This window comes from Symphodus melops, assembly GCF_947650265.1.
Source record: "Symphodus melops genome assembly, chromosome: 15".
Taxonomy (NCBI): domain Eukaryota; kingdom Metazoa; phylum Chordata; class Actinopteri; order Labriformes; family Labridae; genus Symphodus; species Symphodus melops.
Window position 1 is genome coordinate 19,642,562 of NC_136705.1, and position 22,623 is coordinate 19,665,184.

The following is a 22,623-nucleotide window of genomic DNA, read 5'->3' on the forward strand; positions in this document are numbered from 1 at the left end:
GCCGACATGGAGCGGGCAGCTTTCTGCAATATGCTAACATATGGGGTGATGCTCGGGACTCTGAATAGACATGTGATCTTTGACACTGCAGCCACTTCACGTGATTGTGATTATAATACAGTTTCTTCTTCTTTATTGCGCTATTATATCACCCAAAAATTCTGTTTTCCTCCCTCCCTCCTTTCATCCCCCTCTCATTTCTCTCATCTCTGTGGGAAGCTTTCATCTGATAAGTTGTCACATTAAGTGCTAACTTTTGGGAGATCGCTGGGCTTTTCTTTGTATCTCTTTATGGCCAGACACCTCTAATAGCTGTCCTGTGGCAGCGCCTGAGGCAATCATGCTACAAATAAACAGGCTGACACAGTCATTTACTCAAATTGTCCCTGCACTATTCACAAACCCTCCCCTGGTGATGATCCTTCGAACAACAATTATTTCAAATGTCAAAGATCTAAGCCTGCTGGGCATAGACAAATGAACATTAAAAATCTATTACAAAACACTTTAAAATATATATGTAGGCTCTCTTTGTCTCCCTAATAAAAGATCACAATTTTACTGTGCAGCAAGATTTTTTAAGCAGGAGCAAGAAAACATCACATTTAAGAGTTTAAGGAGCAGTTATTGCATTCATTTTATTTTCACGACCCTGTAATGAGGTCATACGTCACCAGCACTGCAGAAATTTCTTAGGTTGATGTAGTTTGCCCACAGAGGTTTCTGTTTGTGTTTCATCTCCCTGTTTCCTTTTGTTTCACGTGACTCCATTCGGAGGGGTGGCCTCTGATTTGCTGTCACACTGAGCTGTTCTACATGACCTCTCACAACCCCATCTCGACTCTCCGTGGACTCCCAGGAACCTTCGGCCGACCCTGCTGATGAGATGAAGATATTTCCACCTCAGCTGACTGAAAACCTCCAGGCTATAATAGTTTTAGAAAAATCACAACAGTCAGACCTGTTTTATTCTTAAATAATCATCATGTAAGTTAAGTGATGAGAATAAATGAGCAGATTGAGAAATACCTTTGTGTTTAAAGTTGCTTCTTTCAGCCACTTTTAGTTTTTTCCCCTCTTGTAAGTGAATCGTCCTATTAAGATATAAAAGCTTAATATAAAACTATTGCTTGCAGTATCAATCTATTCCGTGTGATCGCCCCTCATGATGGGCACAAAATCCATCCAGTGATAATGGCATCCATCTCCGCCTCTATACTGCATGTATTTGTTACCTTTGGCCCAGTAGCAATAAATCCAATCTAGTCTTTTGGATGTGGGCCGCTGACCACTACCAACTGGTCAAGGAGAGTGGCTACACTTCATTTCACCTCAACGGCAGTCATGATTACAGAGAGATTAAAAGCCCCCTCACCCCCTACTTTGCAGCTACTCACATCCTATAAGAATTTACATAGGTCAGATAAAATGTACATAATGTCTGGTAATAACAAACAACAAATAAAAACATCTTTGCAGAGTTAAATTATCTCAGGTCGAGGTTATATCTAATTCAGTCAATGATACTAGCAAACACTTGGTGTAAAATAAAACTTTGAAAAGTTGAATACCCTTCAGTAGCCATCAGACATACTTGCTGTTGTCATGTTTTTCTTTCGTCGTGATTTATAGTACTGTGTCACTAATTGTTAGCTACTACAGTTGGCTCCTTTTGCTAGCTTAACTGCATGTGGTCTGATCTTTTTATATACGTCTTCACTCTTTAGAATGAGCTTCAATTTCAACCACAACCCACTTATTTCACCCTGTTTTATTTTGTACTAAAGGTGTGAGATATGGAAAAAATATCAAATTGTGATTTTTTTTAATGGCAGGATCACAATCAAGATTTAGTTATTCAAGCTTCTGACCAGAACAACCAAAAGATGTTTAGTTGTGTGAAGAGGCTTGTTAATGACATAGTAAAACTACAAGAGAGCAGATACGCTTTGGCAAAAGTTAAAACAACAGCACTAGATTTGCCTGTGTAGACTGCAGTATGGTGGATCTAGCTGGTCGACAGTCAGCGTCCTTGTCGGATGAGAAAATTCAGTTTTTAAGGAACTGTTAAGATTTGTTTTTATTTTTAACAATGAATCCATTGAGCGAGAAAACCCAAGACACCCACGCCCTTCTAGAGGGGCGTGGTCAGACAAAGCTCACTTACATTTAAAGCTACAGACACAGAAACAGCCTGTTCTAAGCAGGGCCACAGACATGTTTTGGGGAGCTCTGAAACTTATTTAAAGTTGTTGATAAGGAGGATAAGAATTGACCTTTAATGTGAAAAGCTCACATCACTGAACAAACGGCATGGTCCAGACCTGCTCTTTGCATAAAGTGTCTTGAAATAACATTTGTTATGAATTGGCGTCATACAAATAAAGTGTCTCTTATAGTGCCTGTGACACTTCTCAGTCCTCCAGATTATGTTGATTTCAAAAGTTGAGCAAAAAGGCAACTTAAAGAACTTCAAGAACTAAGTGCCATTGTGTTTAGGATTAAGCACTTGAATCGCTATTTATGGTGTTCACTTTAATATCAAATACTGTACAGTCTTTGTGAAAAATAAAAAAATTGTGTTTATTGCTTTGAATATGATGCTCGACTTAAGTTGAACACCCAGGACTTTCATCAGCTGTGGTTTCTTCAGTCGATCTCAAGCGTCCCTGGGGAGCTCTAAGTGGAGCAGATGGCAGACAAATAGCTCCTAAGGGGAGAAAATTAAAGAGTTTCATAGGATTTCCATCAATTATCTTAGCTAATGTATCAATATAGAGTAAAATAGTGTTATTTGTAATGTTTTTGACAGCACCATCAATATATTAATAACAGCGATGTAAGACATCAATCTTCATTTTCAAACTTTGAAAGATCTTCCTCAACAACAGCACACCTGAAAGGTGAAGTTGAATCTTTGCTTTTGAAAGAGGCCTAGTCTGCATTTTCGTGTATCATCACATCATCTCTGTCTCAGGCCTCACGTTGGGTCTCTGGTATCTTCTATAATGGCAGTCAATGAGCGAGTCATTGTCCTGCATTAGCATGTTACGCTACGGGGAGTTAAAGAGCCCAATTTCTTCTGTGCCTCACATCCTTCTGATGGGATCGGCTCTGATGGGCCTGGGCGTTAGAGGGCTGCTTTCTGGCTTCATAAAGGATGATATGAGTGTGTCATGGCTTCATAAGGCAGTGAGACATGCTTTTTGGAGCCCGGAGAGATTACTAAACTCAGGTATATTACAAAACAATCCCTTTGTTTTAGCCTTTAAACATGCTGACTGTAACTATTTTCTAGTTCCATTCATTCTGGTGGAGAGACTGCTGGTTCAAGTTATTTATTACATGTATACTTTAAAAAGATGGAACTAAGGGCGCTTGCTTAGCCCAGTGGTTAAGGCAGTCACCAAATATACAGAGGTATCAGTCCAGGATGCGCAGTCCCTTAATTACCTCAAACTGAAGGGATGAAACGGTCCAAAAATATAAAGACAAATAAAAGCAAAAACAGGATTATAGAGTCAATCAAAGAACTGTGTGGGTTTCTTTACCACAAAACAAACTCAAAACAAAAACTGTAAGAGAAGCCACAAACAAAAGAATAAACTCTGTTCAAGCATGAGAACTTCTCTCTATCAAAAACTTTTTAACTTTCTGTTCAAGCTGGAGATATTCTTTATTATTAGACTCCCGTGAAAAGATCAAAAGAACTACTGAAACCAGCAACATAAAGTCCTCAGGACGTCTCAGGAGTGTAATAAAAGGTTTTACTGAGGACCTCCTATATCAACAAGTGAATGAGAAATGACTTAAAGTTCTGTCAGTTACAAACATTTATTGCTATGGAGATAATGTGACGAGGATGGTGTCTGTTTTCATGATATTTGTTGTTCTAAATTGTTGTATATGAATTTATTTTCAAGAAGACTGATCTGGAGATACGACAGTTCACAATTAGAATAGTTTATTGACTAGTTACTAGTTGCTTTTATTTTGAAATATTATATTGTATTAATCTAAGATTTATTTAGTTCCTGCTTATACCTACAGAGCAACTTAAGGGGCAAACTAGCACATGGTGAATGTAAAAAAAAAAGAAAAAAATAATGCATTAATTTCAAACCTTAATGGAGATGGCTCCGTTGCAGCTTTACTATTAATATTCAAATTAATGATGCAGGAACCAAAGGGCTCCAGATGAAATGTTTCAAAATCTTATGGAGGTCTAAAAGTTATTTTTCAGGTCTTTACTTCCAAGTGTTATGTTGCTCTGAAATCCTAATGAATATGTTAAGACGTCTGTAATTAAAATGCTCCGTGTGTAAATGCAAAATTCAACAGTTCTCCTGACAGTGATATATTCTTCATGGATTATCCTCAGTGATTTTGACTTGCTAATTAATCAACATTATTTATGATGATAGAAGAGGGGGACAAAACTTACTGATGAACAGACTGCCTCAGCAATCATGATGTTCTCAGTTAAGTCACCTTCTGAAGTATTTGTTAGTTTATATTAATGCTCGCATGTAGCTGTGGGGGGACGCTTAAGACGGGGGTGGTCCTGGTCTACACCATGAAGTGGACTTTCAAAGTTATATGTAAGGATAATATGGTAAAAATGTGACGTTTTAATAAGTAAGAAACACTCATTAAAGGGCTTTATATACTTTGTAATTTTTGTCAGCTGATATAAAGAGATATTAAAGTTCTTATTAAGAGTTTCAGTACTGTTAACATGCTAAATAAAACAGTGCAGATACACTGCATTAAACACAGGTATTACACATGTACAGCATATTCAGATGAGCCTTCTATGTTTTGATCATCAATGTCCACTGACTGGATTTCTGTCGATGCTAAAATATGCCTCAGCATTCATCAGTAGGTTTAGAATCAAGTCATTGAAAACATAAAGGACAAACTTAATACATACTGTGTATAAGGTTTGACATATTTGATGAAATAGAAACTTTGAGAATTGATCCTGGTGACCTTCCTCTTAGAACCAGAATAATCTGAAGAGAAACTTCTGATCTTCAATTATTCAAACACAACAAGGACTAATCTACCATTTGAAGTTGTTCTCCCTGAAATAAAGAAATATGCACACCCACTCCTCAAGGCTTCCAGGCTCAGCCCAGTGTGTCTGTTTTTTTTATGCAGTTTGTCTCTATTCATTTGCATTTCATGCAAAGTTAGTCATGAGAGACTCCTATTACTGCCCTGAGTACATTAAGAAAACCATTAATCACAGTTTGATACTGGATCAGAGACGCACCTGTCCTGCTAGCTGGGAGCCGTGTTACTTATCACTCAGGCAGGACAGGGACGTGAACCTGAGGCAGAAATATCCAGACCTGCCCTCTTCAACAAGATAGATACAGTTCAGTGAGAATTCATTCACAAAGTGTTTTCAGAAACTTTGTAGGAGGGTTCTTTTATCCCCACTTTGCTGTTTTTTTTCGTTTTGCTTTTTCATTTTATTTTTTTACTTCCTGGAGTTCCAGGGAAGTAAATCTGGCGCGCCTTGTGTGAGGGCCAAATTGAAGCTTTATTTAAAACCCTGCATTATTAATGAATGTGTTTTCACGTGCAAAAATCTAATTTCTTTTTTAAACCAGGTAGCCTCAAGGCTACTGAAGTTATAAATATAAAGCATGGAAGCCTTTATTGGACATGCAGGCGTTTTTTTAGTTTTTCTAATTGCACCTTGATATCAAGTCGTTTCCAGATGGTTTCTAGAAATCTTAACAAGATTTTAACTTATTATTTGGGTTCCCCTTGCACAACAGATTTATTTCAAGCTCCTCTTTTCTCTTTCCTGATTCCGTCCTGGACATGTGTAAGTTTAGTTTTACACCGACATTCTTACCCTGCTTTCTTTGACATTAACTCTCTAGCTCTATTCAAACACTTTCAATATGTACGCCCCTGAGACGTTTCACCTTCAATCTCAATGTGGCAGAGGCGTAATGAGGGGATGAAGTAACGTCATCAGAGATACAGTATACACAGAGGTGTAACAGAGGCACTGTGTGCGTGTGCACATTGGACTATGTGTCTATGTGGAGCTCTTGCTGTGACGTGCTTCTGCATCAATGAAATGTAATGTGAATTCACGGAATGGGACGCCAATATTACGCCGTTTTGGAATAAGTATGAATGTCCTGAAGCGTAATGACTGCTGAGTTTAGTTACAGCACTTTAGTGGAAAAAGCGCTTCTGTAAGTCTTTGTTGTGGTAACTGTCAAAATAAAAAGTCTGCAGCTTGCTGTTATTACCTTCACTTACCCCACAGCAGCAGCTCCAGGGGTTAAAAATATCTATTTGGAAATAGTCAATCTGTAAGCAGATGGGCTTGTTTGCTTTTTTAGTTCATTAAGAGACATCTGTATTAGTCTGAGTCTGTTTCACAGCCACATAAAAACTCCTCACAGGAGCTTTAAGGCAAGTTAAGCCTCTTCTATTTTTTCTTTTTTAACTCTGGAGAAACAAGATCAATAAGTGGAGATATCGAGTAAACCCTAAATGAATCATTATCTCAGAAGAACAGACTAAATAAAATGTATAGACGCATGTCTGCTTCGGGCTTTTGTACTAAAAAGCAACCAGGAATCATATTCAGCTTCTCAAAATGCACTCAGACCAAAGACGAGCTGCAATTCTAAACATTATGAGAAACACGGCAGGAATTATCCAACCATTAAGAACATACGCAAATAAACAGACAGCATAATGTAATAGTTGTGCTGCGTCTCCTGAAGTTGATGTTCCACCTACCTTTTCTGTTTCTGTGAAAGGAACATTAATCTGACGCACCAGTGGAGCTCTGTCTAATGTGAAAATGTAGACGTTTTTTTTTCTTTTTTCTGCTGCTTCTGAGGGGAAGAGGCTTCTATCACACTAATGATAATAAATGGCAACTAATGGGATGACCAAACATAACAAATGGAAAGTTTTAAAGGTATGGGACCACATTAAATCTGCAATGACATACTCCAGTCAGTGCTGAGTCTAAGCTAAATAAGAAGAAAGAAATTATCACAATGATGAGTAAAGTTTCAATGTTCATAATAATCTACATTATACACATCCAACACAGTGGATTTATTTAGATAGTAATGGAACACTGTCCACTTCAGGTTTACTTCAATGTAGATTAAGACCGGAATTACTTTTCATTGGGCATTTTTGTACCGATTACGGTAATGCAAAAATTAGAACTTAAAGACATTGAAAATTGTGGAAGAGTTGTAGAGAGCAAAAATGGAGGAATCAAAATTAAGCAAGTTTAAAATATTTTCAACAAGTCAAACCACAAAAGTTTCACAACTGTCTTTTGTGTCTGTCTCATGTGGCTTCCTTCTTTGTAGTCTAATTTTGATGTGAATGAAGCTGCTGCGTGCATTAAAAGATGTTCATTCTACGAGTTTAGAGCAAATTGGTGATACCAATAGCTTACTCAGAAATCTTCACGTTATGCTTACTGTAATCTGACTCTACTATTGCATTCATTTAACAGCTCAGTCATTTTATGTGCTATGATTTTTAAGATAAAGCAACTGATGCATAATTAAAACTACCAAATAGCTTGTTAAATAGTTAAAACACACCTCGCCTCCACTGATATATTAGTTAAATACTTCTTACATAATGACACATCTGTTGGATTATCGAATAATTAGGGCTGTCAGCATTAACTAGTTAATATTAATATAATAATATAACTAAGGTCTGACATTAATGTATTATCCATTCCTCATGAATAATTCTCTTTAGTGTCTCCCCGTCGTCACAGTGATGGTAAAGAACAAGATTAATGAATTTTTCACTGTAAAACTCTCCGACGGTCGGCTCATGAGTCAAAAACAAATATTTCACTTCCTAACCGTCCCGTGAGTTTCACCAGTTCCTTTTTCTGTGGTTAAATAAATGTTGTGTCGTTTGACCTATCAGAACACCCTTACTTTATGCCAAAATAAAAGCAGGTTGAAGTTGAATTTAACAAGTACTCGCATCTTAAGACTACAAAAATTCAAAATAAAAGCCGAACAATTTCATGCATTTCTTATTTTAAAACATATACAAATAAATTACTTGCTATTAACTACTGAAACTAAGCGTTGAATCACTATTAAAAAAATGTAATCGTTTGACAGCCCTACCAATAGTGTCATACCTGATAGTTCAACATTCAAAGAGGCCTTATTTAAGCAGTAACAGTATTGTTTGTTTATTACTTTTTAATGTATAAATTGCATACTCTATTGAAATGTTAAGAGCAGTACCTGTGTAACAAACCAACAGGGATTTAAGCTTTTCTATATCTTAAAACCTAATTTAACGTGACATATCAAGAAAGAACAGGATCGATATTGTCTACATTGTAATTTGTAACAGACATGAAGTTTATCTTGAAGTGCACAGAAGACTGTGCCGTACTGTATCTCCTGCAGTCTGACACTGAGAAGTCTCTGAGTTTGGCATTGAGTGGAACTGCATTTGTCTTAATGATCGTGCTCCTTGAGCTGATTTTTGTTTCACAATAATCAATATCGGAGTCGCCGGTGGCAGCAAAGCCCAAGAAAGGGGGAGTAAATGTAGAGAGGCATTCTTCCTCCGCGTCGGCCTTGTCAATGTAACAATGCTTTTAGAGTTTGGCCCTGAGCGTCTAAACACACTCTCCATCACTCTTGAAATCCTAGTGGGCCACACTTGACTGCTATTGTAACTTAGATACAGTCTCAATTTGTATGTCGTCTCTCGGTAGACACAGGAAAAATAAATGGATTGATCTCCCGTCCCCGTCCAACTGTTACAGCACATCTGTTTTCAGACAGGATTTATAAAAAGTGTCACAGCTGACAAATAAACAGGTGTGCTTACAACTACTGGATTAAATTGTTGCAGTACCTGTATGATATTTTCATTTGACACAACATAAAAACACAGCTTCAGAACTCAACTGTCTTTGTAACCTCTCATGGAAGAAGAGAATTATAAAGGGAAGTTTGTGTTTATTACTGACTACTGTCTGGGTTTTAGGCTGAAAAAACACGGAGGAGGAACCAGGTGTAGAAAACACAAAAATATTCATCAAACTAAATAAAAAGCAAAACAAATCTACTTACAACAAGTGTCCAAACAAAGTTCATCCAAGATAATCCACAAGGAGAAAAAAAACAAAGGTAATCCACGGGGGCAGAGGGAGACAAACGACTTACTACAAACTACTGACAACAATAGACAATGAACTGACACAGAGGGTAAGAAACACAGAGACCAAATAGACGTGGGGTAATCAGACACAGGTGAGGACAATCAGGGTAATCAGGACTCAGGAAAACACAGAGGGGCAGGAAACAAGAAAACACTGAGGACCAGAACTACAAAATAAAACGGGACACAGTAAAGACTGAACTAAGAAACACACAAGAGAAAATGGGCAACACTAGGGAATAATAAAACAGAAATCAAAAACTCTGGAATGAAACATAAACCAAACCAAAGCATGAATGAGGAGAAAATATCTTGGAAATCATGTTGCTACTTTCAATACAACTCATCCAATCACAAATGATTTCTTAAATCTCTGTATCAAAACCTAGTTATTTATAGTAATCAAGCTGTTACTTGATGAAATCATATCTGAAGAATAATAATTAAAATATATATGTATGTTGGACAGCGTTTATTAGTTTAATGTTGTCAAACATGTTTTTATTGATTTAATGTCTATACTTTTGTGTTGACACACTGGGAGAAGAGGAGGGTCAAATTCTTTGTGTACAAAACTTACAAGTGAACTTTAACTCCGTCTTTGCTTATAATCCGTCTTTGCTTATAATCCGTCTTTGCTATTTGCTTATAATTACTGTTCACTATATAAAAACTTGAAAAACAGATGTTCAAACCCTCCAATTGGCTCTCACTGCAGAGTATGTCAAATCATGTTCAAAAGAGCTCAGCAGTAGATGTTCAAACGTGATATCCCCGTCATGCTCAACAGTGGAATTAGGCTACATTTCTGGCTTTGTTTTTGTAATCAGCTTTATTCAGATTGTGGTCCAATGAAGCACAGGCTGGGTGTGAGAGGCGTTCAGCCCTGTTTGGCCCCTCAGTGACCAGAGAGGAGGTGATGAATGACTACAACACTCATCCCTGTCAGCACTGGGAGGGTTGGGGGGGGCAGCCCTCCTACGGTGAGCTACATCATCCTAACAACATTATTCTTTTCATGCGGCTTGTCGATAGAAGCCCCGCGTGATTGGCATGGGGATCCGCTCAGGTTAATTGGAAGCCTGAACTGTGTAACGGCACGGGAAGCTGAGCAGACATTGTCCCCCTTGTAATAACACAGGAGGCCTGTGTGTCTGTGTATCGATTACATCTTAGGTTCATGGCACCCGTATGGGAATGAAATATCAGAGGACAGGTTATGGATGTTGCCATCAATGGCACTGAAGGAGCGGAGATGGACCACTTGTATCGAAGGAAAAAAACCTTAATGAAAACACTTGAAGGTTTACATCATAATAGCTTCTTTTGATCAACATGCCTCACTCTCCAGCACCAAACAACTCTGACGTTGTTCTAGAAGTAACACTTAAAGTTAATGGAATAGATCTGATTTATACACAGGGACGTTTGCACCTGCTGTGTATGTGACAGGTGTATTTGCCCTCGTGTCTGACCCCCCACTCTTTAGTTTCCTTTTGATCAAGGGCCCATAGCTTGCATTAGATGAGGGACACACGATACCTCATATACGAGGTAACCTAACACACACAGCTCCCTTGGAAGCTTGCAATCCTACAGACCAGGCCACCTTGGTTAGTGGTGAGATTAAGACGACAGAGTGAGTGACAGTGCTAATATGCAGGATGAGAGCAACGGTGTTATTTATCCCCAACTATTCTCAAATATTTCTATAAGGCAACTTGAAACCGCATCTACAGTGGCTTTGAAGAATAACTAAGAAGTAGTTGTAACGCGTGTAAAAGTTAGCATCTACAAACTGAAGTACAACGATTAAGTTTCTTTCAACTTTCGTGAGAAAGAAAATGAATTGTGTGTGGTTAAGATCAGGCATTAAGGTTGCAATTTAAGCACCTTATATATTGCCAGCTGATTAAAACAATAGTAATAAGTTACATATCAGGATGTACATACCAAGCAAGATGCTAATGTGGAAGTCCACAAAATTGCAGTTCCTCTATTGTCCACTTGAAACTGGCTGACATTTCCACTTAGGTCCAATGAAATGGCCATCTTCACAGCAGAAATGAACTGCTTGACAGCCTGACTGAAAAAACAAGAGAAGAAACTTCCCGCTTTAAGGAAGCTGGGGTACGTCATTAAGGTTAGTCTATGGTTCATATCAAACATTAGGGACATGCACCATTCTATAATTTATAACCATATGACTGCTACGTCAGTAAAGCTGTACAAAGGTGACCATGTGTTACATGGATGTAGTTTAGAGCCAAGGAAAGGTTTTTCTAAATGTGATTGCATTATGGTCTAAACAGCATAATTATCAATTTTTTAGAACTATGATTCTAATAAACGTTATGAATGTTTATTTCAGTCATATTTAACCAATGTTTTGAGACTCTTAACTTTAATATCATTGACACATTGTCCAGAGTCTATAAAAGACGAGGCAGACCAACTGAAATGTACTCAAACCTTTGTATTACTTTAAAGCAACCTGTCAAGTTCAGACCGCTAGACTCTTATTCCCATTATCACCTCCATCATCCCAGGTGGCACCTTGATGCATTGTTCAGTGACCAAGGTAAAGGGTTTGACGCCATAACTCAGAAATGTTGCTTATTAATTCAGAAATTAATTACAAACACAAAGTGACATTTTACAAGAAATGTTTAGCATAGCATGAATTATCGCTGCTGTAAATTGGATGCACGCAACGGAGTGCAAAGCCTTGACTTGAGCTCTTTGTGATTAATAAAAGAAGCTTTCACTTCAGTTTTAAAGCCAGTCATGAATGAACAATATGACGGGATGAAACTAAACTCCTCCTCCAGCTGAAGGACAAGCTGCTTTAAGGGTTGATGTACATTTAAAAAAATGAAGCATTAGATTAAAAGGAATCAGGGCCATCATTTGTTGTATTTGTTTTCCTGTCAGACAGTTCAGTGACTTATAGCCAATGAAGGATGTAAATAAAGATGGAGGTCAGACATTATTTGAAGTAGATTGCAATTTCTGTCTTTTAATATGCTAAACAACTCAAAGTTTTCTTTTCTTTTGCTGATGATCTCATTATTGTTTGACATTTTGTCATAGATGAAATGCCCGCATTAGCAACTGCACAGCTAGGCAATGACTTGGACACCCTCACTCTGTTCTGTGCAACACAAACAGGAGGTCCAGCTCTGTCTCCTGTGGAGCAGAAGATCTGGATTCTACATGAGTGACTGAGACACAGCTTCCTCCATCCTGCCTCTCACAGCCCTCTCATAGAGCCCCACAAGGCCCACCACGTGGCTCTCAGCGCCTAGGTCCAGATTGTGCCACTGGGCCGGTACCGGACTGGAGGTGGGCGATGGAGCCCCAATCCATCTCCCGCAGGAGCCCGGTGACGGGAGCATCGGTTGCCCACTCCTCGGCTCCGAGCACACTCAGGAAGATGGATTGGTTGGCCAACTCACCAAAGGAGGCAAAGCATGCCGTTAAGAGCCTGTGCATCACTTGGCTGCTCATATGCAAAGTTTGATGAAAGAGGTTTTTCTGGGAGCGATGAATTAGGGCTCCGCTGTGAAATTAGATTTCTGGCTAGAACCTTACAGGTTTAGCAGGAGCATTGTTTTCTTGACTGTCAACTTAGAAAATGGTAATTATGAAGTGAAATCATGCTGGAAATTCAATGAAATGATGAATGTCTGAATTGAAGAACAAATATTACGTTAAAGGAAAGTGAGTATTACTGGAACGTTCAATGGAGAAATAAGAAGAGAGAAGAAAAATCAAAGGTGAAAATTTGAAGACACAGTACATTTGATATTTTCCTCAATTAATAAGGTGGTATGAGTGAGCAACAATTGTCAGCCATTATGTTTAACCATGTTGTTTGTACTTCAGCTTGTACAGCATGTGAGGTAGAGAAAGGATAAGGAGTCACACAACAAACAACCGGAGAGCAGATGAAATATTCCCCTCTGATGAAATAAATCTTGTGGAAAAATTGTCTCATCTTCAGAAATAGTCCAAATTGCTCGGCAGTTTAGCCCGATACACTTAGGATCCCGCCTTCTCCTCCTCCTCTCTATGACCCAAACCTAAAACGGCAGCATGAGCACTGACAAATTTGACAAAGGGAATTTGCTCAAAAAACACAGCCTCTATTTGGTCAGCCAAGCGGCAAATATGTCGGATGATATGGTTTATTAGGCAATCCATTTCTCCACAATAGTGGGGCCATCTGCAAAGGTTAGCGTGCATAAGGTTCGAATGGCAAATTCTATCTAATCTGCCTTCGAAGGGCCCGTCGCGAAAACTCAGTGGCACATTTTTCATGTACCTACGATTTGGAATGCAAATAGAATAGCTGATGAAAGAGGTGACCTTCTAAGTGCAGAGCAGCGGGGGCTTGTGGAATATGCAGAGGCGGAATAGAAGAGAAAAGAATGAGTTACTGCCACTGCCACCTCAGCTGCATTGTAATATACGACTGTGGCTCAGATACAAGTGAACCCGGCCTCAAGAACATCTAGGTTAATCTCTGAGGATGGCACATCATGTACTCAGTGCAGAAAAATAGCTGGCTCGCAGAATTATTTACCTTCGTGCACCGAGAAGGGCCTCCAATGTCAAACCAAAACCCTCAAAAAGAAAGCATTTCACATTCTTTACTGTGCTGCATGAGCATTACATTAAAGATCATTGTGTTTTCACAATATTAGCAATATAAGTCACTGCACTGCACTTCCTGTTTTACCTTAAAGAAAGATTAGACCAAGTTAAATACGGATTAATTCCCTCATTATGCGCTTTTTGTAATAAATGGCAGCATTTGTGGAACACGGAGTGGCCAATGCAGTTGACTGATGCTCTAACATGCTCAAAATCCTGCTCAGAATGAAAGTTGGAATGAGCTAGTCCACGATACAAAGGTGAGACTATATGTCAATAGTGTGGTGTATGTACTTCTTTGTCATGCCTGGAACAAAACTTGAACACATAGACAAATGGGTGAGGTGCACCATGGTCATCCAGCCGTGCATGTCTCATCTGTAGCCAGCTTTGGCAGAGTAGTCATCTTCATTCCCTTTGTCCTTACTGCAGTAGGTAATCTATCAGCCTGGAGACGTGCAGGAGAGTCCGGCTGGCCTACTCGCTCTCCCATTTGAATTGAGAAACCCAGTTTCTGCTTTACCCCTGGTCCCAGTTAGACCGAGCTGCAATTGAGAGTGAGTGAGCTGTCCTTGATTCATATTACTGTCCCCGTATGATTGAGCTTCTTTGGTATCGCTGGAGAATGGAGCGAAAATTGAGCACTTTACTTTGCAGGGTTGAAATCCCAGTACTGCATGTATGCATTTTCTCAGGGTTTTACTCGGGACACGCTTGAGCTGCGTTCTTTATGTAGTGCTCAATGAGACGAATGCAGAGGACTATTTAAGGTGGTATTTGAAAGTTAGTAAAAAAAAAAAATAGTGTTGTTTACAGTAGTTATCGGTCAGTCACAGCTGTTTGAGAGGATAATGCAGATTTTCTATAAGGCCTTCTATATTGTCAACAATTTCAATGAAATAACCAAAACAAGTAATATGTTAGACCTTTCTTCCTTTTCTTTTAATGGCCCATTTAAAGACTTTTTGCTGGAAGCATCTCAAGCTATGGATTCACACACATTAAGCATGATACTGAGTCTTTTCTGACAACAGAGCCAAATATTCTATTTAGTGGGCCACCGTTTTCAAATATTCAAAAGTCATTAAATACACTTTTTTTTATTGTTCATGCGCCTTTTATTTTAGCTTTAAAATATTTTTTCCTGCATTATTTTGACCAGCGCCTGTTTGTAGTGCATTTCTACCGCCAGACGGTGGCTGTAGCTGATCTGAAAGTTGTTTGACAACCGCAATTAATTTCTGAAAGAAGAAGAAAACATTAATGTCAGGTGACCCAACTGTTTTACAGACTGTAGAGGTATCAATTTTACTTTATCTTACCGTTTTGTTAACTAAAATAAATAGGGTCTCAAACTAAGGCATTTTCTATTTTACATTAGCTTCAAGCTAATAAGAGAGGTGTAGCACAAGCTACATCTGCAAGAGTCTTTTGTGTATATTTACTTGAATTTCACAACCCTATTTCAACAATTCATGTTTTTGGCATGTTGCTAGTTTCATCATTTTGACTGTTGTTTCTGTCTGTATGTTTCCCTTACAGTCTTTTATCTCTTTCTAGCTCTATCCATTTTCTAAAATGTTGGTATCTGTAAACGCAGAATAAGATCTACACATGTTACATAAGCAAAGTGTTATGGGATAGCTTTTGCTGCGATTTGACGCTCTATATAAAAAAAAATGACTTGCAAGGATTGACTGCAAGGTTGTGCAAAAAAAAAGTAATTAAAATAAAATGATGGCGGAGATAGAATAATTAAAGTCAATACTTCTCGTAGGGCCACTTCTTTGTTTGCATTGACTTAGACATGGCATTTGTTGACAAAGATTGAGAGTTAAAACACTGAAAGCTTTAATGATGTGAACAATAAAACAGGAGAATCTGCATCTACAACGTGCCATTAGAGAATGAATGCATGTCTAGGTTTACCAAAGCACAGTTGTCTATCAGGGTTAGTAATGTTTGCTATGGCATCGGTCATGTGGTTTCATGCTGTGTAAGCCAAGAGAGTGTCTCTCTGTTGATGATTAAATCAATAAAGATTTGACACAGACTTGTGGGAACATGCCTTGTCTTATTTCAGCCAGTTCCTCCCCTCCTGGTTGGCTGTGGGGGGATTCATCACCTGACTGGTCTCTGTCACCTGATGGAGATCGGCCCCTTAGCCGCGGCGTGATAGAGGGAGCCGATTATGATGCATGTCGATCGTTCCAGCAAATATTGACATGGAAACACTGAGAGAACAACCCCACGGCTCATAGCTTTCTTCCCGCTAACTCTGTAGCGCACGGACGCGCGCGCGCACACAAAAGATAACGCCGCTACAGTTTCAGGACATTTTGATAAGTACACACACAAAGGATGCACAGAAACCAATCATCCTAATCAATGGTGTCTCATCGGCACCTCGAGAAACATGGCAGCTTAATTTATTATCAGTACTCACATGCTTATGTGCGGGAGGTTGATTGGTTATTCATGTTTATTTACATAAGGGTAGAGGAAGAGGCCATTTCCCCTGCTACACTACACTAAGACTGCCTCTTAACCACCTCCTACTACTCCACAAAATCATGCTCTGTTTGCACCTGCCCCTGGGATCCAAGGGGGTAAATGATTAAACACAAACTCTGTTCGCTGTGAGAAGAAAAAACTGTAAGGATAGTGGAGAGACCAGGGGAGTGAGAATAAAAAGAGAGGTTGGCGGATGTGTGGAGGAAGAGGGGGAGGGAGGTGCTAATGACAGGTATGTCTGTAAATTCTTCATCCCGCATAGACTGCTAGGGAAACTGCTTGGCAGGGCACTCAACCATGACTTTACAACTAATCCTGTTTGTAAGTTATTATTTATCTTCTGCAAAGTTTGTCAAACTCGGGCTTTGATTCCCCCCCCCCCCCTTCCCGAGTTCCCTCTCGTGGCCCGCTCCCGCACATGCTCCCCACATAATTTATGACTGCCTCTGGTCCTGATGACAGATTATTAAAAGTAGAATTAGTTTTTTGCTGGGGATTTTTCCTGTGGGAATTGGGAAGGCAGGGCTCTCAGAGGAAGGTCTCTGACGAGGTCTCCATTACTAATAGAGGCAGATTTTTTTCCCCCTTCCCTGTGTGATGGCAGAGTGAGAAGACTAATGATTTGAATTTACTGTGGCAGCCGTCACGTGGTCTGGAAGCCGGCATCGGAGGAGAGGAGAGGTTAAGTTCTTCCCCGTGGAGAGGTTTATTGGATTGTTTAGCACCAGAAGGATAATGTTTTTGTCGTAGACCGCTGGTGCTTGTGCTGCTTTGCTAGAGGGAGGCCGAGAGCAAACCCTCAACATTTGTGTGTGTGCGTTTCTGCTTGGATCAAAAGTATGAGAAGATCAGAGAGGAGAAAGGGAGACATATTTACATGAGTTGGAGGACTGCATTATTGTAGAAAGCGGCCGCAGAAGTTACTATGTGAGGACAGAATTACAGATTTGACTTTGACTGCACCCAACACACTGATACAAACACGTCTTTCTCTTTCTCTGAAGTCAGTGCCAACTCTCTGATCCTCCCCATCAGCAACTCTTGTGCACAAGCTTAACACTTTTTCCTCGTTCTGTGCTGACACACAAAGAGGAAGTAGGCTTTCCCTTTTCCCCTGTTCACCTGATGGCCGTTTGGAGCCTGTTCCCCCAGCGTGTGTCTGCAGCCTGGGAAGCAGAGGGGAGTCTCAGCACAGCTGAGAGGCTCGGCTTAATCTTATGCATCATTAAGCACTCAGCGGCACGCCGCAGCTCCTCATATACATCATCCACGCTTAATAAACATAATGATGACATAAGATGTAATTCCAGATGAATTTTCATTTTATAGGGAAATGGAGAATTCCTGTAGAAAGGAGGGGAAAAAGAAAAGAGGACTGAAAGAGGGAGAGAAAAAGTAAATTATCTGGGAAGTACAGAATAAATGATGTTTTTTCTCCACAAGATGGATTGTGGGGTTCTGGGGGCAGTTGAAGTGGGAGAGGAGTGTTGGAGGGAGGGTGAGAAAGGTGAGGGGGCATAGGGCTACAGCGGTGGTGGCCTGAGAGTGGAGGGGTGGCATGGGGGACAGGGGGCTTGAACGGAGGGGGGGGAGAGAGAGAGAGAGGGAGAGAAAAATGTTGGTCATTCCAAGTGTTTTAATCGCAGGGCTTGATGGACAGGCTGAGAGGACCTGAGGTGCCGCCATCCATCATAGCCAGGCCAGAATGGTGGAGTAAGGGCTAGGGTTTCAGAGGGGGCTTTGGGGCTGAGGGGGGAAATGGGATTCTGATGAAAGTGCGAGAGAAAGGCGGCACAGTACACAGTAAAGACCAATGAAGGCAAGGGTACAAAAGATTAGCGCCGCATCTGCAGCATGTTTGGAATGTCAGGAGGAAAAGTCATTTTAAAAACCCTGCTGCCATGTGACAATTTCCACTCAAAGTGTTTGTGTTCTTTTGGATTTGGATCCCTGCTCATGGCTTCGAAAAAGTCTAGCCTTCAGACAAGAGCCAATAACATGCATTCAAAACTCCCGTTTACATTTTCACAAAGCTAAGTGTGTTTGAAAAGTATTTAAAACTTCTTTCACATTTTCATAAATGTAACAGTCTGAATGTTACATTTAAACCTAGACACACACACACACACACACACACACACACACACACACACACACACATTGTCTTTGCTCTCTTATTTTCATTATCTGTATGTGTGTTTTCAGTCTTTGACAGGTTTAGTCATGTTTATGTGTTGTGTCTTCTATGTGTCCCCTCCATCACACCAGGTCAGGGTGCAGCTGGGTGACTGCCATGTTGAAAATAAGATATGGTCACCAGGGAGTCGCAACCAGCACCTAACACAAACATACACACACACACACACACACACACACACACACTATGATGCACTTTTCCTGAACTCAAGCTTCACCCAAACATTTCCCATTGCACATAGACACAGCACAGACACCCGTCCAACAAAATGAGCAGCCAGCCAAAAAAAAAAAAAAAAACAGGAGGGAGGAGAAGATGAATAGCGGAGTTCGTTTAGAAAATGATCATCTCTCGAACATTCCAATGTAACTATAGCATAATACCCCCCTCTGTCTTATCACTGACTTCTGCCACAGGTGAGATAAAAACCCCTGAAAGCAAAACTACAAATCAAAGTATAATTATGGCAGCAGAGGTTGTAGAAACGAAGTCAGAAAGGAGTCCGAAGATTTAGTATTAAAAGTATGATTTTGCTTCCCTCGTTTCCTTTTTTACAGACTTCTTGGACATGAAGAACTATTTAGTCCTTGCCAGTGAAGCCAGTTTTGTCGCGGCAAAGCAGCATCCCATGCATGCTTCCAGCTGGACCCCGTCCCAGACTGCCATGCCTGGTTAATGTGGCTGCTCTGCGCTGCCAGAATTAGAATTCATGGTTTTTATTAAACAAACAAACACACAAACAAGAAAACAATGACACAAACTGACCTTGCATGAACTGAGCGTACTCACACTGATTCTCCAAATTGATCAAATTTTAATCAATGCAAACTGTTTTTTAGGGGATCTCCCATCGAAACATATACTCCTACAGGTACTGCACATATACCGGAGAGCTGATGTGTGGCTTTAGCGCTGTATTCTTGACTGATGCGGTACAGTTGGGGATCCATTAATGGAGCCTCCCCACCTCTCCTCTGGTGGCCTGTGCGACACAAAGGCATTTCTGGATTCAAACCTCAGCATGTTCAAAGCCATTGGAGCATGCCCAGCAGCATGCCAAGGTTAGATGGGTGCCAAGGGTGCCACTAAACAGAACCTCATCCTCTGCTCCACCCTATCATGGCCAACACAAAATGCTGCAATAAAACACAATGCCACATCAAGCAAATGCAATAGAAGCTTATTGCACCCAAACAAAAAGAACCAGAGGATTTACCTATGCAACACAGCAATGGTTATTCATACATTTAGGGGAAAGAAATTTCCCCTATAAATCACAACGCCTTACATTGTACAGATCGGTGGCGAGCCTTGGCAACAGCACACGTCCATTTCGTCACTTTCTATGTCTTATGGTTCTATACCCCTCTCCCTCCTGTCGTCTGTGAGCGTGTAACTCATAGATAATGTCTTCATCAGTGATGTACTCACATTGCTCTGTTTGCATTGACTTACAGGCCACACTCCCTCCTCTCTCAAACACACACAGCCCCAGTCCGCTCCTGGCACCGAACGCAGATTACATCTTGTTTCCCAAACTACTAAAAGTGTCAGAGGCTGTCTGGCTCTGCTTTTATATAGTGTTATTAATGGCAGGGAGCACCCACCGCCCCAGTCTTTGTGTACGCCTGCTTGTGTCTAATTAAAGGATCGCTGCTTACAGAAGCAGAGAATGGCTTTGCAAGATAGAAAATAATAATTGCAAATATTATCATTATTATTTTTTCACGGCTTATAGAGAAGTGACACGAGGTAGGAAGACCATATTCAAACTGTGAATTTTGTAAATAGCTACTGATGAAACCATAAAGTCCAGTTGTAGCTGTTACATAAACTCTGACCATGGTAACGCTTTGCACTCGCTGTGAAACCATTAAAAAACAAGATAAACAGATAAGAAAAAATGAACACAGACTGAAGGATTTCCACTGAATTCAATTCAAATAATTTTCTGTAAAAATTGAAACGAAAACATTTTTTTGTTTGTTTTTAGGTTGTGAATGTTTTCAAAACTAGAAACGTGTTGGTGTTGGTGATAGAACTTAAGCACGAGCTGATTTTAAGGTTTCTTCATCGGTACCTTGACAAGTGCATTTGTCTCGCAGACAGGAGATTCAGCGTTCCAATCGACACACACAACGATGATGGTTGTGTATTCACCGCTGCTTTTTATATCGCGACGTGATATAAACTCTGTCCTGGACGCTTTCATTTGCATAGCTTCAGGAACAATCAGACCAGAGACACAATCAGTCCCTTTAAAAAGGGTGCGATGTTGGAGCTCCGTGTAACCTAGCGGTCATGTCGCACGCCCCATGTACAGAGGCGATGTCCATGTCCAAGAGTCCATGGGTTTTGAATCAGACCTCGGCCCTTTGCTGTGTGTCATCCCCCCACTCTCTCCTCCCACAGTTCTTGACTGGCCTCAATATTACAACTTGCATGACAACCTCTCCAAAAAGGTGCTATGAAATCAGACACTTTGCTCAAAGTATGCCTCACAAATTTGATTTCTACCTATTAGCAACAACAAAAAGTCTTTTATTACTTTAAAACATGACACGAGAAACAGCATGCTGCACACTGACTCATCCAGGTCCTATACCCACTTCTGTCACGTCGCCTATACATTATATTTTAACTTATTGTGGGCCATGGTCTGGGACCTTTAGGCCCACTGCACAGCTGAGCCTTGTCTCAGACAGCTGTGGCTTGGCCAGCTCTCAGCTCCCCCCTGTCTTAACCTGAAGAATTATGTGCTCAGATAATTAGCTCTTATAGGTACACTCTCCATTTCTCCACTCCACTGGGCACATCATCTTCCTCGCCTCTTTATTGTTTGGTTTGCTTTGTCAGATCGATGTCTTGCTACTGCGTAACCAGCACTCATATCTCAGGCTGCATAAATCACAACAAGGTTTCTGTCGCTCGGGAGACTGCTGTGGCTCTGCTGCACACATGCACACTCACACAAACACACACACACACACACACACACATAAACACACGCACACATAAACAAGTGGGTGGAGGACTTCATGCTCCACGTCCAACAAACTCTCCTCACCTCTCTCCTTGATACTCCCTTTTCCCCTCTTTCCTCTCCTCTCGTTTTCCCCAACCCTCCTCTTTCCAATCCTCTCCTCACTCATTCCCTCTCTTCCTCTACTTTCCTATTCCCTCATCTCATCGTTTGTTTTCTTTGTTGATCTGTACTTCTTTTCTTTTTCGTCATCCATTCTTTTGCTCCCAGGTCCTCCTCTCCTTTGCTCTCCCCTCCCTCTCATCCTTTCCTTTCTTCCCCTCTCAAGCTTTCCTTTACCATCCTCCTCTCCCCATTTCCTTTCCTCCCTGCATCTCCTCTACCACTGAGTGACCACTGAAGAGGAACCCATCAGATTATCCCCTACCCGGTAGCGATGGGTGGGGTGGGTGCAGCAGAACGGAGGGAGGGAAAGATGGAGGGAGGGTAAGGTCTGTGTATCACGGCTTATGATTGCAGCGCCACCCTTGTAATGAATTCGAAAAAATGCAAATGACTCTGCCCGTGTAAAAGTTGACATTGTCTCCTGTGATAAATTTTCTGCTGAGGTAAGAAACAATTTAGATGCGAATTACAAGCGGGCTCTTTGTCACTCCTCAGTTCCATTTACATCCTTAATTAGCCGATTCCCTCCCGCCTCCATTAGAGGGTGAGAGAGAGGACGAGAGAGAAAGACAGACGGACAGGAGCAATGACATAAACAGAGAAAAGTGACATCTAGTGCTGAGCCTCGCTACACAAAAACAGGCCTTCAGATTTTAATACACACACGTCTATTTAAGCTCACACAAAAGGTGCATAAACCTTGATTATGGTGCAGGAAATGAGCCAGAAACTCCATCCCATGTGTTAGGACCTCAGGGTTGATCAGCATCCCTGGGTCTGTGTCTCTGTTAATGTCATCCTTAACAGCAAACTAAACACCACAGGTTTGTAGACATTAGCCATGCCTGCTAAAACACTCATTTACCCAGGCTCCTCATCATAC

General features: G+C 40.6%; 1 protein-coding gene across 1 annotated transcript in view; it reads right to left on the reverse strand.

The window, feature by feature from the left end:
- Window positions 1-2,460: 2,460 nt before the first annotated feature.
- LOC306835936 (uncharacterized protein) overlaps window positions 2,461-22,623 on the reverse strand; it is an 80,377-nt gene continuing 60,214 nt past the window's right edge. The window contains exons 4-5 of the mRNA XM_079362747.1: window positions 11,176-11,304; window positions 2,461-2,710 (exon numbers count right to left, since the gene is read on the reverse strand). Of these exons, the coding sequence (XP_079218873.1) occupies window positions 2,660-2,710; window positions 11,176-11,304 (180 nt within the window). The 3' untranslated portion in view covers window positions 2,461-2,659. The remainder of the gene's footprint in view (window positions 2,711-11,175; window positions 11,305-22,623) is intronic.